The sequence below is a fragment of the Danio aesculapii genome, chromosome 7 (genome assembly GCF_903798145.1).
Source record: "Danio aesculapii chromosome 7, fDanAes4.1, whole genome shotgun sequence".
In the NCBI taxonomy this organism is placed as follows: Eukaryota; Metazoa; Chordata; class Actinopteri; order Cypriniformes; family Danionidae; genus Danio; species Danio aesculapii.
In genome coordinates, this window is record NC_079441.1 from 31,615,543 (window position 1) to 31,633,413 (window position 17,871).

At 39.0% G+C, this 17,871-nt stretch overlaps 1 protein-coding gene across 4 annotated transcripts in view; it reads left to right on the top strand.

Moving 5' to 3' along the window:
* Nucleotides 1-242: 242 nt before the first annotated feature.
* The window catches only part of kcnc1a (potassium voltage-gated channel, Shaw-related subfamily, member 1a), a 61,204-nt gene continuing 43,575 nt past the window's right edge, over nucleotides 243-17,871 (top strand). For all 4 annotated transcript variants that reach the window (XM_056461635.1, XM_056461632.1, XM_056461636.1 and 1 more), the window contains exon 1: nucleotides 243-1,679. In XM_056461635.1, coding sequence (XP_056317610.1) covers nucleotides 1,110-1,679 — 570 coding nt within the window. In that variant the 5' untranslated portion in view covers nucleotides 243-1,109. The remainder of the gene's footprint in view (nucleotides 1,680-17,871) is intronic.

A 17,871-nucleotide genomic window follows, 5' to 3' on the forward strand; every position in this document is an offset into this window, starting at 1 on the left:
GCACCATTGCACCTCAGCCTTGATTAAATTTCCATACCCTTAATTTAATCTCTGGACTCATTTTAGCAAACGCGTTTTGATTTTTCTGGTTGTAACTTGTGCCTCATTAGGGGACCTGCAGAAACGGAGGAATGGCGCAGCATGTCATATTTCATGTCGTTCTGAATAGAGCTTTTCCACCGTCTGAAAGCATCCTAATATCTGATCTCGTGCACGCGTGCACTGAGCCACTCAGCAATTGCGCATGCGCGTCGGTGGGCTCCAGACGAGGCTCGTGTTGTCTCTCCGCAGGAATGACGAGCTTCGCTTCACTCTCATCGAGAGACACGCGCGGAAAAGGAGACTGAAAATAACCATATGGTGAAAATAAAGAGGACACGTTCAGTCACTTCCGAACAAACAGCGGAGGACTTCGCCAAAGCTGGACACCGAGAAAACAAAAGAAGGTGTTTTAAGGACCCCTCCTATTCCATTTGAAAGCTGACGTCTCCTGTACGAGTGCAGCTACACATCCTGAGGGAGTAGATTTTCTAGATGTAATGTCTGTCAACACACGACTTCTGATCGGCAGCATCCGGACGAGCATTGAAGAAAACGACTGATGTCAAATGGAAAAAATCGCTTAAAATGTGACGGCTGCGGTGTAGCCTCGATCTTCCCCAATTTGTCGGATTTGAGGAGGCGTCTACTGGGAATCGGGCGAGTGCATGTGTGTCGTTTTGGAGAGAGGAGGGAAAGCGCGCGCTGTGGAGCTGTCCGTTCAGAACCACACACACAGTATCCTGCCACCAGCGGTGCACCACAAGCCATCAGCCTCGCACCTTCTCTGGACCTCATGGGGTGCGACGCAATTTTTTTGACAACCACTGCATGCGTTTGGTTTGTTTAACGCTTTTGGTTTTGGGAAAAGTCCCCCACTCACCTGCCAAGAACATCAAGCGCTCATGCACCCATTTCCTGCAGCTGAGTTGCCTTTGCGCAATTGTTTTTTCTGCGTTTCTTTAGTTCGCCCTCCTTTTTTCGTGGCTTAACATTTGCGCACATGTCTCCTCCGGGTCTCTCAACGTTATAATGCCTGGCCCGGGCTCGAGACATGCCTAAGCGACGAGATGGGCCAGGGCGACGAGAAAGACCGTGTTGTGATTAACGTGGGAGGGATTCGACACCAGACCTACCGCAGCACCTTGCGCACTCTGCCCGGCACTCGTTTAGCCTGGCTCGCCGAGCCCGATGCCCACAGCCACTTTGATTATGACGCGCAGATCGACGAGTTTTTCTTTGACCGCCACCCAGGTGTTTTTGCACACATTCTCAATTATTACAGAACTGGAAAGTTGCACTGCCCCGCTGATGTCTGCGGCCCTCTTTACGAGGAAGAGCTGGCTTTTTGGGGCATCGATGAGACAGATGTGGAGCCCTGCTGCTGGATGACGTACCGGCAGCACAGGGAGGCCGAAGAGGCGCTGGACAGTTTCGGTGGAGGGCCAGTTGAAATGGGAAACGATGACATGGACACGGAAGCTTTGGGTGATCCAGGGGATGGAGACGAGGAGCTGGAGATGACCAAACGCCTGGCCGTCGGGGACTCACCTGACACTAAAGGTGCAGGCTTTTGGCAACGCTGGCAGCGTCGTGTTTGGGCTCTCTTTGAAGATCCCTATTCCTCCAAATATGCAAGGGTGAGTGATGAACACGCTTTGTAGTGACAGCCCTGTGTTTAGACCTGGGATTTACTGTTTGTAATACATCCACGCACATGTTGCACTGAGTATGAATAGCCTCAATCGGAGCAATAGACAAGTAAATTCAAACATCTTTAGCACGTTTTAAAGTGAACAAATGCTGGCTGACTTTATTACAGGGAAGATCTATATTTTTTATTATATTTTGATGTAATATTCTATCATTTCCATACAAAATTAAAATTAATAGTAGAAAAACTGTAGCCCTTCAAGTCATTGTGAACAATGCGGAACTGTGAAATAAAAGTCATCTGCATAATGACTATAAAGCACCAACTTGATATTGTCCTCAACTACTAAGAATTAAAATAATAACTTACCATATAGATTCATGCATTTACGTTGCACTTTTATTTAAATATGTAAAATGTAAAAAATATAAATATAAAATGCCTACATGTAGTTACCAGGCCTGTAGCCAGCCTGGTGAAAAGGGTGGTTCTTTTTTTTTTTTTTATCAAAAAGTGTACCTTCTTGCAGTTATTCCCCTCATTTTCTATTTAATTATGAGGTTTAAAGACTGCATTTTAGTGACATTTTAAGCACTATTTTGTGCTGCATTAGCTTGTTGGATGGTCATCATAACCACAACACGATGTACCAAAAACAATTCCTGAAGATTTAGAATAGAGAAATATGAATAAATACAAATTATTCACATTATATAACATTAGAAAAAAAATAGGAATCTGTTAAAGTTTTAAATTAAAAACAGCCTATTGTTATTTATTAGGCAAATAACAAACTGACCGCCACATTCAACTTTCCTCAGTCTGAATTTGGAATGCCGGAAGTCACACCGAAGCAACAGGCCAACAGGATTATTTTCATAGGTATTTTATGTAATTTATTATGGCATAGCGGTCAAAATAAGACAAATGAGCCAAGTATGGCACAAATTCGGGACCTTTGTCAGTGAGGGGTGGGTCTTTTGAACCACCCAACCCCCCTGGCTACGGGCTTGGTTACAGATGTAACTAATTTCTAGTTACATGTGTTATTACACATGACCCCTTAATAAAGACACTTTACTAGTAAAACACTATCTGTGTCCCTCATGAGTAGCAAAGTTTTTTCAACCCACCATTACAATTATCACATCACTGTACTTCAAGTCAAATTTTTGAAGATTAACTAATGACACCTAATTTACAAAACAGTGAATGCTTCCTAAAAACCCCAATGAAGATAAGCTTCTTGACTTAAATGGACAAACCCAAAATACCACGTATTGTGCTATTCATTGTGTGGAGAAGTATTATAAAATGTTTTACTTGATGGTAATACACCTGGTATAAATTGCAGAAATGTAAAAGACTGTAAGATTGTTTTGGAAGTATTTCCCTTTTTTTTCAAAAGTCCTTATTACATCATTATTTAACCCATGCTTGTGCTTTTTGATGTCACTTTCCTAATCAATCAGCTATCAGACTGTAAGCTGATCTCAATGCTTAGTAGCTACAGAACATGAAGTTACTGGTTATCTCTCTATTTGATGGTGTGTCTGATTGAATTCTATTCCTTGCATTTCCCTGCATTATTTGCAATAAATTCGACCTAAGTGACTAAATTAGGTTCCCCAGGGGGAAACATGTGCAGTCATTGCAGGCATCTTGCATGTAGCATTGATCGACGGCTCCTCTGACTGCAGTACTGCTGTGCCACGCGCCGTGAGCTCCCTTCAGAACCACAGGCACGCTCGTGCACAAATTAATCACTCTGGGAAAACATTAAAGAGAATACATCATGAAGTAAAGGCTTTTTTTATTTATGTGTCCATGATGTTTTGGGATAAGATGCACAAGACCAAAATGTCATTGTGATCAGGAGGCCTGAGCGACAGCGCCTGAGATGTAATGTGCTGGACATTAATTTTGCTCCTGTCACACTTTTACAGTGGGCATTGACCATACAGTAATTGCTCTATCCTGTAGAGCAACAGTGCCAAAGGGTTTCGACTCCCTGGGAAAGCACAAATGAATAAAATGTATGCCTGTTTTGACTGCAGTTGCTTTGTGTAAAAGTGTCATCCTAATGTGGTCAAGAGAAATTTATTTGTTCTGTGTGCCAATTACAAGGCCAGTCTGGTTAGATTGCCCTGTTTGTTTTATGCTTGTTTAATAGGAGTAAAATGGACCAGGACCACTGCCAAGATCAGAGTATTACACCCTAGGCTACTGAACGCTGACGAATGAGTCAAGGAACGTCAATGTACAGTTAGAAGTAGATTTATGTCAGGAATCAAGGAATCAAATGAACTTATTCTGCCATTAGACAGCATGGAACTGCTTAAAGCCAAGTAGGCTGAGGAATGCCATTACTATTAAGGGAGAACATCTTTTTTGTTTTCAAGAAAAGCAAAGAATATCCATTGTCTTTTCTGATGAAGTCTACTGTGTGTTTTTTGAATTATGGGTAGCACTTTTGGTTTAGAGAACTTTCTATTCAAACTGACTGAAAGAGATCATTACAAAATAATAGGCTTTTTGTTACCAATCATTTGTTAGTGTGTTGTACGTTTTTCTGTCATGCCTTATTGTTGTACATTATTGGAAAATGATGAGGCTTGGTGTTTTAATGTGACATCGCCATCACAGGAATGTTGTGTTCTATTCCTGCTGAACATTTTCCCGCCTTTTTGTATTTCAGTGTTGTTTAAAAAGCGCAGATGTAGACATGATTTGTGGTCTGCTCTTCTGTTTAACATAGCCCTTTATACATTTCTGGAGATTGCGAATTATGTAGTCCGAAGTACGTATGTCTGCATTTCGTCTTAAAAATGAACACTGCGGGGCGGTATGATGCAGTTCCTTTCCGAGATTACCAGCTGACCCCTTACCTCCATATGGACGGCTTTTCCGCTTTTACCAGTTTGTCCATTTAGCTCGCTATGTATGCTGGCAGACTTGTAATGCAGAGAGGCTTTGACCACAATGACGAGGTTTGAGTCCAGCGAAGAGCAGTTCCAGAAATCGGGTAAGACAAAAACAGAAGCCAAAAATAAAAATAAACAAGTAAATAACAGGGGCAACGCAGTGCCGCAGTAGGTAGTGCTGTCGCCTCACAGCAAGAAGGTCGCTGGTTCGAGCCTCGGCTGGGTCATTTGGCGTTTCTGTGTGGAGTTTGCATGTTCTCCCTGCGTTCGCGTGGGTTTCCTCTGGGTGCTCCGGTTTCCCCCACAGTCCAAAGACATGCAGTACAGGTGAATTGGGTAGGCTAAATTGGCCGTAGTGTACAAGTGTGAATGACTGTGTGTGGATGTTTCCCAGAGATGGGTTGCGGCTGAAAGGGCATCCGGTGCTTAAAACAAATGCTGGATAAGTTGGCGGTTCATTCCGCTGTGGCGACCCCAGATTAATAAAGGGACTAAGCCGACAAGAAAATGAATGAATGAAGTAAATAACAGAGTGAAATGTGGTAAAATCTGAAAAAGTAAAAATCAGGCGATGGCTTTTCTTTTTCTGGATTGCTTTTTAAAACTATCTGTTGGGATTAGGGAAGTGGGTGGGCGGGTCAATCTGTGTTTTTGAAAACACTATTGGCTGGGTTTAGGGAAGAAGGAGGGTAGGTCAGTCAGTCAGTCAGTAGCGGCCTCTGGTGAGTTTACTCGAGAACAGCAGGCGCGAATAGCATTCGAGAGAGAAATTTGAGATTCGCGAAATCAAAAACGTTGCTCCTGGGGCATATTTGGCATTCTCCAGAAAAGTATATAGAGGTACGTTGTTAGAATGAGCCTGGGTTGTCTATTTCCCAGTTTTCATATGGCACTTAAAAACAAAATTGTCTCCATAATTGACCATTGTTTTCTTTTTTTATTTACAAACCCTAAACACAGCGGGTGTTTACTGGAATATTTCTAAAGGTTGGAAATACATTTATCTCTCAAAACGAGAGAAGTCATTTTCAAATATTAGTCAGTGGTTCAAATATTAGTCAAGCTGTGACTAACATTACATACAGTTGAAGTCAGAATTATTAGACCCCCTTTCATTTTTTGTTATTTTTTTAAGTATTTCCCAAATGATGTTTAACAGAGCAAGGAAATTTTCACAGTATGTCTGATAATATTTTTTCTTCTGAATAGTGTTTTATTTTGGCTAGAATAAAAGCAGTTATTAATAAAAAAACAACAACAACGTTTTATAAGCCCCTTTAAACTTAATTTTTTTCAATCATCTACAGAAAAAAACATCATTATACAAAAGCTTGTCTAATTACCCTAACCTGCCTAATTAACCTAGTTAAGCCTTAAAATGTCACTTTAAGCTGTATAGAAGTGTCTTGAAAAATATCTAGTCAAATATTATGTACTGTCATCATGGCAAAGATAAAATAAATCAGTTATTAGAAATGAGTTATTAAAACTATTATGTTTAGAAATGTGTTGAAAAAAATCTGCTCTCCGTTAAACAGAAAATGGGGGAAAAATTAAACGGGGTCTAATAATTCAGGGGGTTAATAATTTTGACTTGTATGTTTGTGTTACATTTTTTGTCATATTATAAATGTATCATATTATTAATGTATTATAGATTATTATACATTCAGCATGTCAATACAAATGCACAATAATCATTTATGCCTTTGAGGTAATTGATGCTCTGTTAACCTAGTTACTACACTTACTAGTTTGATTTTGAAGTTTGATTTGGTTGAACAGTGAGAAGAATAATGTCACCTCGTTGTACCCCATTTTTCTAGTAAAATGATTAAGTTATTAGTGAACCCTTCTACTTTTGCTGACTGTTTACATATAAAGTATTTAACATCTAATTTACTCAAAACATAGTGGGCTGTAGGAAAAAGAGGATTTTTTATTGTTAAAATACTAGCAAAGCATTTTTATAGGCTATTCCAAAATGACAGATCCATCTTCACACACACACGCACGCACACACACACGCACACACACAAATATATGCTATTTGGATGAAAAGCACTTTACAAAATGCCGCATAATAATATCACTAAATGCAGGGCTTGCAAAATCTGGTAGCCCAAAATCCCGGGGCTATTGTTTTTTTAGTCTGGCTACCAAAAACTATCTACACCATGCCCAGCGGGCTATCTAGACAATGTAATTTCTGATATAATATGGATAGTGATGCATACGTGTTTGTGAAATGCAGACTCAGTTCTCAGCAAGTCAGCCTTAGCATTTTCAACGATCGGTGAATCAGCTATTCAGCACATCTGAATTAATAACAAAAATGAGTCATACATCTGAATGAACTGCAGGCTTTACCCAGCACACAATAGACATGCCTCAGACATTCTTTATGTTTATTGTTACTACACGTGTGTGGGAGCATGAGATTGAGAAACAAAGACGGAGCAAGAGAGTGAAAGAAAGAGTTGTTATCCTGTTGTCATCTGGCAGATGTTTGCGCGGGTTCCCAAAGGTACCTGATATTTTCATGTCCTTGGCAGGCGAGATGCTGCTTTTTACAGTGTATGTCTTGGGAATAAGTTGTCATGGCAACGGTTGTCGGAGCTCTAATGAAACTGATGAAAGCTGGTTTTCCTCGTGAGATGTCAGGAAACGTGGCAAACTTCTCATGAGGATTTTGAATGATGATTTGGCTGTGTGTATGTTTGCTCATCTGTCAGTTACAGTAGTTTATTATTTTCTATTTCTAGGGTGGCCAGATTTAGTGGAGAACAGGACAGTTAAGACAGAAATGTATACATTTATATCGGTCCCAAATGTGTTCATTCATTCATTCATACTTTCATTCATTTTATTTTCGGCTTAGTCCCTTTATCAATCTGGGGACGCCACAGCAGAATGAATCGCCAACTTATCCAGCATGTTTTACACAGCGAATGCCCTTCCAGCTGCTACCCATCCCTGGAAAACATCCATACACGCTCATTCACACTCATACACTACGGACAATTTAGCTTACCCAATTCACCTGTACCGCATGTCTTTGGACTTGTGGGGGAAACCGGAGCACCCGGAGGAAACCCACGCAAACACAGGGAAAACATGCAAACTCCACACATAAATGCCAACTGACCAAGCCTAGGCTCGAACCAGCTACCTTCTTGTTGTGAGGCGACATCGCTACCCACTGCGCCACCACACCACCCATCCCAAATTTGTATTATTCCTAATATGTTGTATATTCTCAGCAATACATCGAATGTGATTGGATGATACTTTTGTTATCAATGGCTACCACTGACTATGCCATTTTTGCATGATAGAAAACTACTACTGTAGACTGATTTCACATGGCCGCCATTTTAAAAGCGAAAGTGAGGCTGCGGGTGTCCACGGTGGTGAATTGTTGTGTACCTGGCTGTACATCTTGTAAGTGAAGAGACAATGACACACACTTATAATTTCACTGCTTTCCGAGTGACCTGAAGGTCCGTTTTGAATGGATAGTAAAAATAAAAAAAGGATATCAGACCTAATTTTCAGCTAAGTTAAGGGAAATGACACTAGTTAGCTAACGTTTTTTTTTTTTTTTTTAACCAAACACGTGTTTGGTATTGGCATTTATTTAACTCAAGTTAATGAACTAATTCTTTCATTATATTAGACTTGTCACGATACTGAATTTTGAAGTTTTTTTAAAATTAAAAAATGTCAATTTACCACTAACATTTAAGCGCCGCTGTTGAGCGTGTTCTTAAACACCGCTGATTTGCCGTAGTATTCACCAGTGCTCAACAGAAATGACTGTGATTGGCCGTGAAGGTCATTAGTTCACCGCACTTCACTTTGATGTTTACCGAGTGCAAACACAGACGAGTGATCTGCTGATAAATCGACTGATCTTCGCTGCTTTAAAACTCTCCAGTGTCCGTGTATTTGTGTTTGCACTCGGTGAAGAGCGGAGAACTGATCACAGTCATTTATGTTGAGCACTGGTGAATACTATGGCAAATCAGCGGTGTTTAAGAATGCGCTTAAATGGACGTTTAAAAAAATTTTGTACCAGGACAACACTATTACAGACAACACAAGGGTGTGCTACAGAGGACTGCATTGTTTAATCGTTCACTGGGATACATACCGAGGCTGAAGCAGGGAAGCGTCCCCACGGTGTTTACCTTGAACTGAAGCCTAGGAGGACACTAAAGCGTATTACTCTTAAAGAGATTATGATTTTATTTGATGCCTAATATGCTTTTAATTGTTTAAATTAAACTTAACTGAATGATAATAAAGTGATGTTTACACCACAGCTGCACTTTGAAATCATGGCAACAGCATGTTGTTGCAATGTTTAAAGTGCTGATCCTCTTCTTCCGGGTTTCTTCCCACCGCAGTTTCACTTTTGTTTTTAAAAATGCAAGCCACATGAAATCAACGTAAAGGGTTTAGAAATAAGGATTTTTTAGGAAAAGTTTCATATGGAACAACAAAGGATTTTTTCAAAATTCAAGACACTAAAAACAGAGCTTAAATCTAGGACTGCTCTAGAAAAATGGCAAGTCTGGCCACCATATATTTATTTCATATAATCCATCATAATATATACTAATACATTAATAAAACACTGGAAAGAAATTGTGAGGCACATTAGAGAAAATGAGAGCTGTTATAAATTCCCAAAAGTTTGCCTAGTGTTTTAAAGACTAATAATGACAAACCAAAGAGACAACAAACCTTTAAAAACACAAACCTTTGCCAGACTACAACTTCAAGCATATATATTACACAAATAATAAAGGCAACTGGTGTAAAATATGACCTACACTCACGTGTTTTCCCAGTTGTGCTATGTGATATTCTTGTAAATGTCCCGTTCTCCCAGGAGGTCATCTAGGCCATTACATGCTCCAGTGGGCCCTGCCCTGTACAACAACAGGAAAAGTGTTGGTAATTAATGCACTGGTCGATATGTGAATGCACCTGCTGGTTCATTCCTGGAAGAGGAAATGGCATGTCTCCCAGAATTCCTCGCAGGCTCTTCCAATAGAAGACTGAACAATGTGAAACAGAGAGTAGTAGCTGCTAGGGATTTATCTAGTTATCTTGCCACATACTTGGAAGAAAAAACCCAGAAATAAAAAAAAAAATCCAATGCCATTGTCACTTTATCACATCTGTCTCAGTTTTGTTCTAATCCCTGGTAGAGTTTTAGATCTTGAGATTTCAGTGAACAGCGGATTATAATTTCACTTCATGCTCCAAGGGGGCTTTTTAAATGCTGCTCTATTCGCATGAGCTTGCATTTGTGTGCATAACAATGGAAGTCAATAGGATGAAAAGTGCATTGTGACCTTTTTTTTAACCAATACAAAAAATGCTTAGATTTACGGTAATGAGCTTTTTAATAAGAATTATGGGAGATTCTGTAATATTCAAGCACAAAAAGTAGTGCCAGGCTCCGTTTACTATACACTGAGTATTAAAATTGGATTACAAGCAGACTTACACCTGTTTAATCCAATACTTTAATCCTTTTTTGGCTACTTTCCTGATCTCTTTGAGAGGAGGGTTTATGGCTTGTGCATGGATGGCCCTTTACTGATGTATCAATCTAAAATTCCTAAACATGTCTGTACACTTTCAGCCTGATCTCATAAGAAAACTATTCTACATTTTGTCAGTAGCTAATTCATACGAATTCGTAGAAGTTCAGTTGTACGAAAATGCATGATTTTTAAAAGGAGGCGTGGCACCCAACAATCATTGGAGGATAAGCAAATCATACTAAATTGTACGAATAAGAATGTATGATTTCATATGAATTAGCTACTAAATCAAAAAGTTACAAATTGCCGTGAGACAGCATTGACAACTTACATATGAAGGCAAAAGGAGACTACTGAAAATGATACAGAGAACCACAGTTTGCTTTGGCAAACACAGTGGGCTTCTGTTAGAATCAGGACAGGTAAGAGAAGATTGTCCATTTGATATTTTTAAATCTATGATTTTTTTCATCTTCAAACTAAACGTATGATTTCAGACATTCAAGTTTAAATCAGGTATGAATATGGTAGTACAGTAAACTGCAAACTGTTTGTAATGTGCAAAAATTAAGTCAGTTGTCAAAGAGTAGATTTAAACTACATGGTCTGCTATATAGATCTTCTGTATGCAAGTCTATATGAAAGAAGTCGTGTCGAATCGTGTTTTTAGCTACCTCTGAAAATTGTCAATAGTAGAACATTCTAGACCTGTTTTTTAAATGCAAAATGCAACATGCAATTGGTCTGGTTGATTTGTATTTATATTAAAAAAATCATATTTTTAAGTCTGCATAAAACAGAAGTTGCTGAGACTTTTTTTCAGTATTTTGATTGAATTATGAATACTGAAACTGAATATTGAGTAGGGGTGGGGCTTTCTTTTTGTGCATCATTCCCTTATACCAAATTAACAGTAATAGGCATACGGTTAAGTTCTGTATATTGAGGCTGAAGCCATCAAACTGACATAAACTAAGAAGGACATTTTGTTTGAAGATTACCTAAACAAGTTTTTTCAGTTAATAAATTTGCAAGGATTCATTTTTCACCTAAAGAATAACAATCTGCACTAGCAAAAACATTGGACATTTTATATACGGACCTCAGGTGTAAACATGTATTCATTGGCTCTTGATTCAGTTTTGAGATGAGTCACTTTTACATTATTTAAATTAGACTGTCTAATTGTTAAATTGAGTGTAATAAACTAATTCAGAATCTTAATGTTCTCATATGGTGTGGATGTGAATGGAGGAGGGGTGTGTCGCGAACGAAAGCGAAGAGGGTTGGGGAGTCGTGGAAGAAAGTGAAAGTGAACAGCGGATGAGGTAGGAGGGCGGTTGAGGAGGGGGATTGGTAAAATGAGGTGCCGAATCACATTTCAGAGGTGCCGGATCCGGATCCGGCATGTTCCGGCACTAATTAAGCCGTGGTTCCTGTGAAGTGCTTTAAAATGTGAATTTTTTTATCCGATGTTTGACAATCTCAACTGAAATGCAAAGAGAGGGTGGTACAGAGTAGCCCCTCTCCTTTTTAAAAATAGCCATTAGCGATTCGTTTTTTTATCACAGCTCTGCCAGTGACAGTGGTTGAGATCAAGCGCATCAAACTAAAAGCAATTGAGAAGTGTCTTGAAGGGGCAGGGCATGTCTGAAACTAGAGAGCATTTGATTGAGAAACTGAATTATAAAATGACATGGGGGAAAAAAGTTGATCCATTTAGGCAGAAATGGCAAACTGCAAGCTGTAGATGTTTATATCTATAAACATAAAATGGTGTATTGATTATTAACATAATAACTTGCTATTATTTCCTCCAAAGCAAAGCTAGATAAATAATCAGATAAATAATGACTGATAGGAAACTAAACTGTTGACAGTCTATTATAATGAATGGTGATTGTAGTGCTGGCTGGTTGACCGGATGCAATGATTCCCTTCTCGACCGCTTATATGCAAAATAGGCCTATTCTGCAGTGAAGAAGCTAGAGGTGTCAAAATTATAGTATAAGGGTGCACTCACACTATGCTATTCGAAATGTGCCCAGGGACATTTCTCGGTTCGTTTGCAAGGGTAAGTGCTCCGTATCAGGCTCAGGCACAGTTCAGTTGGCTAGCCCTGGCCCGGGTTGGAAGAGTTCTGCCCCAGACGTGACGTCACATTTAAGACACTGTTTCATATGGATTAATTAATCATTCTTACATTTCAATGAACACAAACTGTCATAGTTTATTAAAGATTTAAACCCCTCGCTGCAAAACAGCTGCACCTTCAGCAAACTTCCTAATACCTCCAGCACCATGACTTTCATGAATATTTATGAGCTTCAAAAGTTGTGGATCTGTTTGGCAAAATATTTGACTGTGTGTCACTACATCCCAAATGACTAAAACGATATAACTAAAGCAATGTCCTCCGTGTTAAGCAAGAGCGCTTCTCTTCCTGTTAAACTGAACAGTCGCATCATCTATGACGCAAGCGTGCTCAGGTTCGGAAGGCAAAATGCAGTGTGAGTGCAGGCTGTTGGGGGAGAGGGGAGGGAGGACAACCTCACTTTGGCAAGGTTCAAGGCAACTGTACCTAGTGTGAGTATGCTCTAAGATTAATCCTTGTGTCTTTTGCAGTCTTCGGCTTTGCCCTAGCTGTGATGAGTTTGTATTCTCAGCACCATCACATGATCTCCCATGCTCTGACTCTTATACCTGCAGAGAAGGAGGAGGATTCACACATTATCACCTTCACCTCAGCAGACTCCCTCCAGCCCGAGCCGCTTACCCGCTGTTCCCATTACTCTCACAAACACAGACCGTCCCACTTCCCCACACTAAATCACTCATGCCACCACAGGACTGCCCTACTTGCCCCTTGGCAGTTCATGCAATAGCCTAATTAAGGACAAAACATGTTCTTAGGTGCCTTGTTTTTGCAAGTCTCATTTAAATGGATTATGTTACAGCACAGCAAAAATTACAGCTAACATTTCTGGAGGTCAAAAATCAAAAAACAGTCAAAAATGAGTAAGACGTGTTGAGGCTCTTGCTTTGAATGACTTAAGCATATCTGCAGCCACAGGACATCACTAGTCACTAGGGCTCAAGGCTGGCCACTTCATTATTTCAATGTCTTCAGCTTCAGGGAACTGCATTACCTATTATACTGTGTGACGAGGTTCATTGTCCTGCATGTAAATTTCGGACTTATTGGTTGATTAATCCAGAGAACGAACAACATGTTGCTGAAGAAGCTTCTAATAAATATTTGACTTCACTCTGCCATGTAGCTTCATGAGAGGCCAAATTCTACTTTGCACGTTTGGGTCCAGTCTTTCCCTTGTTTGACAGCAACATAATGGGTGCTTCTCAATATCATTGTTATGATCACCAGCAGTCTAGCAGCTGCAGATCGTTGGTAAACACGCAGTTTGTTAAAGAACTACAAATCCACCGGTAATTGGACTACAAGTTCCGTCATGCACCTCACACACAGCTGTTCCTGTTTCAGTTTGATTACACGCACACACACAGCCAGAGGATCATTACGGACTGATTACAGGGACTTTAAATACAGCGCGCACACACACACACACACACACACACACACACACATCTTTGCTGAGTCTTGTTATACTGTTACTATGATAATTATGATGCGTTCCCTTGCCATGTTTTGACCCATGCCTTGTTTGTTTGTTTACGTTGCTTGCTGCCTGTATTGACCATTTGCCTGTTTAATGACTACGACTCTGGATTGCCTATATACATTGGTTTCACCCTGTTGACCGTTGCCTGCCTGACCATCCTGTTAATAAACCTGCATTTGGAGCCGCACCTCCATTGTCAGTGTCCACTTCACATTACAATCCTTCCTCATATAATCGCTTGAAGTGTTTGATTGACTATACATGAGCCATGTTGTAAATTCTTCTCCCCTTCATATTTGTGCTAGTAATCGCTAACTACAGCAGGAAATTCAAACACATATTAATTTTAAATATTAATATTAAAGTTATTGTGAAAGTGGGTTGTTTTAATAGTTTTAATCCTTTAATTTTGATGTACACTGTAAAAAATATCTGTTAATTATTAGTTTCCATATTTTATGATTCACAAGTTTTTTCCATTTATTTATACGGTTGTAAATTGTATAATGGAATCTTGATCTCTGCTCTGTCGACATTTGATGTTGAAAATTACTCTCTACGGTTTATCAAAGTGATATTAATTGACATTTTAGTAGTTTGAAATAATATAATGTATAAGAAATAACATTATAAAGAGAAATAAGTCTGCAAAATAACAGAAAATGTACTGGCAGTTTATTACAAGATTATTGTACCGTAATTTACAACATCAACCCAGACAATATATTCCTTTTAAACTATTAAAATGCTAACACAAGTCACCTTTTCCAACTTTTGAAGGTTAAAAGTTGTTGGAAGAAAGATCAAGGTCCCATAATGTAGTTCAAAAGCATAAATAAACAAAGGAAAATAAACAAAATACGGAAAACTGATATTATAACAGATATTTTTTACCGTGTAACTGTAATACAAGGGTGCTCAACACAATCTCATGGAAGTTCGTAACTTTTTGATTTAGTGGCTAGTTCGTATGAATTCGTACAATCTAATTCGTACAGTTTAGTACGATTTGCTTTCCTCCAATGATGGTTGGGTTTAGGGGTGGGGTTAGGTTCCACGCCTCCTTTTTAAAATTGTACAATTCCGTACGACTGAACTTGTATGAATTAGCCACTAAACTGACAAAACGTAAAATACTTATGTTTTCTCGTGAGATCAGGATGGGGTGCTGGACAATGGAGTTGGGGATCAACGTGTAGTTTATTAAGTAAGTAAGTAAGTAATATGGATTTTATAGCGCATTTATTGTGTATGGTCATACACACAAAGCGCTTCACAATCATGAGAGAAGGTCTCTCCACACCACCACCAATGTGCAGCATCCACTTGGATGATGTGACGGCAGCCACAGGACAACGGCGCCAGCACGCTCACCCCACACCAGCTATTGGTGAAGTGGAGAGACAGTGATATAGCCAATACAGTGAATGGGAAGGCCATGATCTTAAGGGCTGATGGAGAGAATTTGGCCAGGACACCGAGGTTACACCCCTACTCTTCACGAGAAGTGTCACGGGATTTTTAATGACCACAGAAAGTCAGGACCTCGGTTTGACATCTCATCCGAGAGACTTAGTCAGGTAAGCAATGGTCAAAACAGGGATAAACAGATGCATACAGAGAAATCCAGAATCATCATCAGGTAACAGGCAGATGGCCAAAGATAGGCAGCAGGCAGGATAAACAAAAAAACAAGGCATGGGTTGAACACAGATAGACTAGAAACGCTTAGAAATGTTACAGGTCATAAACCAAACAAGACTCAGCAATGTGAGTGTTAAACTGAACAGTTTACGTATATAGTCTGAGTGATCAGTCCTTGAGCAGCTCCCAGCTGTGTGTGTGTGTGTCTGTGTGTGTAATCAAAGGTGAACCAGAACAGGTGTGTGTGGTGCCTGAAGGGAGTTGTAGTTCATATGATGTCAGAACTGTAGTTCGGGTTGATAATGCATGTTTTCCAGCAATCTGCAAAGCCTAGAACGCTAGTGATAGTGACAGAAATGTACGTATGAGTACAAATAAAAAGCAGTTACTAACCGGGAATAATAAATTAAAAATAACAAGCAAAATAAATAATACAGACAAGTGTGATGTTTTGTGGAGGCATAAAAAATATTACAACATATACAATTTTTTCTATATGTTCTGCAAGCAAATTCAGTGGTGTACAGTATTCATTAAATGTCGACACTTTTAAAGGATGCTAAAGGAAACAAAGATATATTATTTCAGTCCATTAAATTTTCTGTCCTCTGTCCTCCATTTTTTTCTTGCATCCTTCCCTCACTTCCCGAATGGGTGGGGCTAAGACTCAAAGACAGCAATCGAGGAGAGAAAACAAGGATGCAAAATAAAAATTGAGAAGCACCCAACGTTTGTCATCATGATTGAGGAAACTAATGCTTCTGAACTCTGGCCAAAAGAGACTTAAACAGGCTTGGCTGGATCTGAATCTGGACAATGGACCACTAATTGATGAACACTAAATAGTATTGAACTCACCTTTGACCTCTAGGATGTATCAGGCAGTGCAAAATTGATTTGAAGTCAACTGAAAGGACATTAGAAATGACTGACAGGCTTGATATGGTCTGTGAGTCATCATTTGAGAAGCATGGAAAAGGCTATATAGATTCAGTGGGCATTTAAGTAAAAGAAAAACAGGCACAAAGGATACAGAAAAAATGAGTAAGCTTAAATGTATGTTTATTTTTTTATACATTTTTACATTTGTTTCTGTTTTTAATATTATACTATTGCTTAGACAGTACTATTTCAATTAAAGAATTAAATATTTATCAAAGAATAAAAAAACAAAGAAATAAGGCATTCTCAAAAATATCAAAACTTCCTGAATTGAAAATTAAATCTACATATTAAAATTAATTTTGAAAGATAATGTGACACTAAAGACATATATAAAATGTGTATATGTCATATAATAAAAATACATTTTAAAATATATTAAAAGTGGTTATTTTAAATTTTAATACTAATTCAAAGTATCATTGCTTTAATGTATTTTTATCAAATGAAAATGTTTGATCAAATTTCTGGAGCAGGCAGTGTTTCTAAAGCCTTTACCACGCTTTTGAACAGTAAATCGTACATCTTAAAAGTATATGGTGTATACTGGTGGTTATTTCTAATTTATCAGGTCTCCGTATACTAAAATAATGGACAGTAATATTTACATGCATTTTACAAAAGGATAAATGCATCGGATCAATTTACACTAGTTTTCTACTTCTTATATTACCATAATAATTTGCACAATTGTGCATACAAAGTACTGTATTGCTTTGTCATCGTATTACAAGTCATGTACACCATCTGCTATTACAAAAAGGGTTTATTTGTTCAGGCTGAGTGTTTGTTTGCAGACTGTGGGTCTTTCAGAAGTTGTATAGGGAACGGTCAGGTATAGAACAGGTCCCACTGTGTGTGATTTGCTCTCTTTATGCTGAGTCCATTGAAAAGCTATTGTGATTTCAATACATAGAGATTAAATTGACATCTGGTCCAGCTTTTAAATCCAGCACGTCAGCTAAAACCAAATATCTCTGCTCTCAGAGGACTTCACGGGCAAAAACTACTTAAAAACATTATGTTGGAATGATCTTAATATCAGTATGTGTCTGTCTAAATTATTTTGAACATAAAAATGGATCTGACCATACTTCGGCCCAATCCCAATTCTACCCCTTAGCCCTTCCCCTTACCCCGGTTTTGCACGTTCACGTCGAGGGGTAGGGGTGTCCCAATTCTCTTTAGTTTGAATGCGTAGGGCTAAGGGGAAGGGGTGAATAGCCCTTCGACCGAAGATTTTTTAGGACCACACTTAAAACCAAGGGGTAAGAACATTTCCCAGAATACACCAGCCACAACCGCAGTATTGCTGAACCCGGAAGTAACGAGATCCACAAATTAGTATTTTTTGTCATTATTACGAATTTTTACGACAAACAAACCATAATCACGACGAACAAACCATAATCACATACGTGTTTTACCGTCATGCTTTTAAAAAAAGAAAACGCAGCCGAATT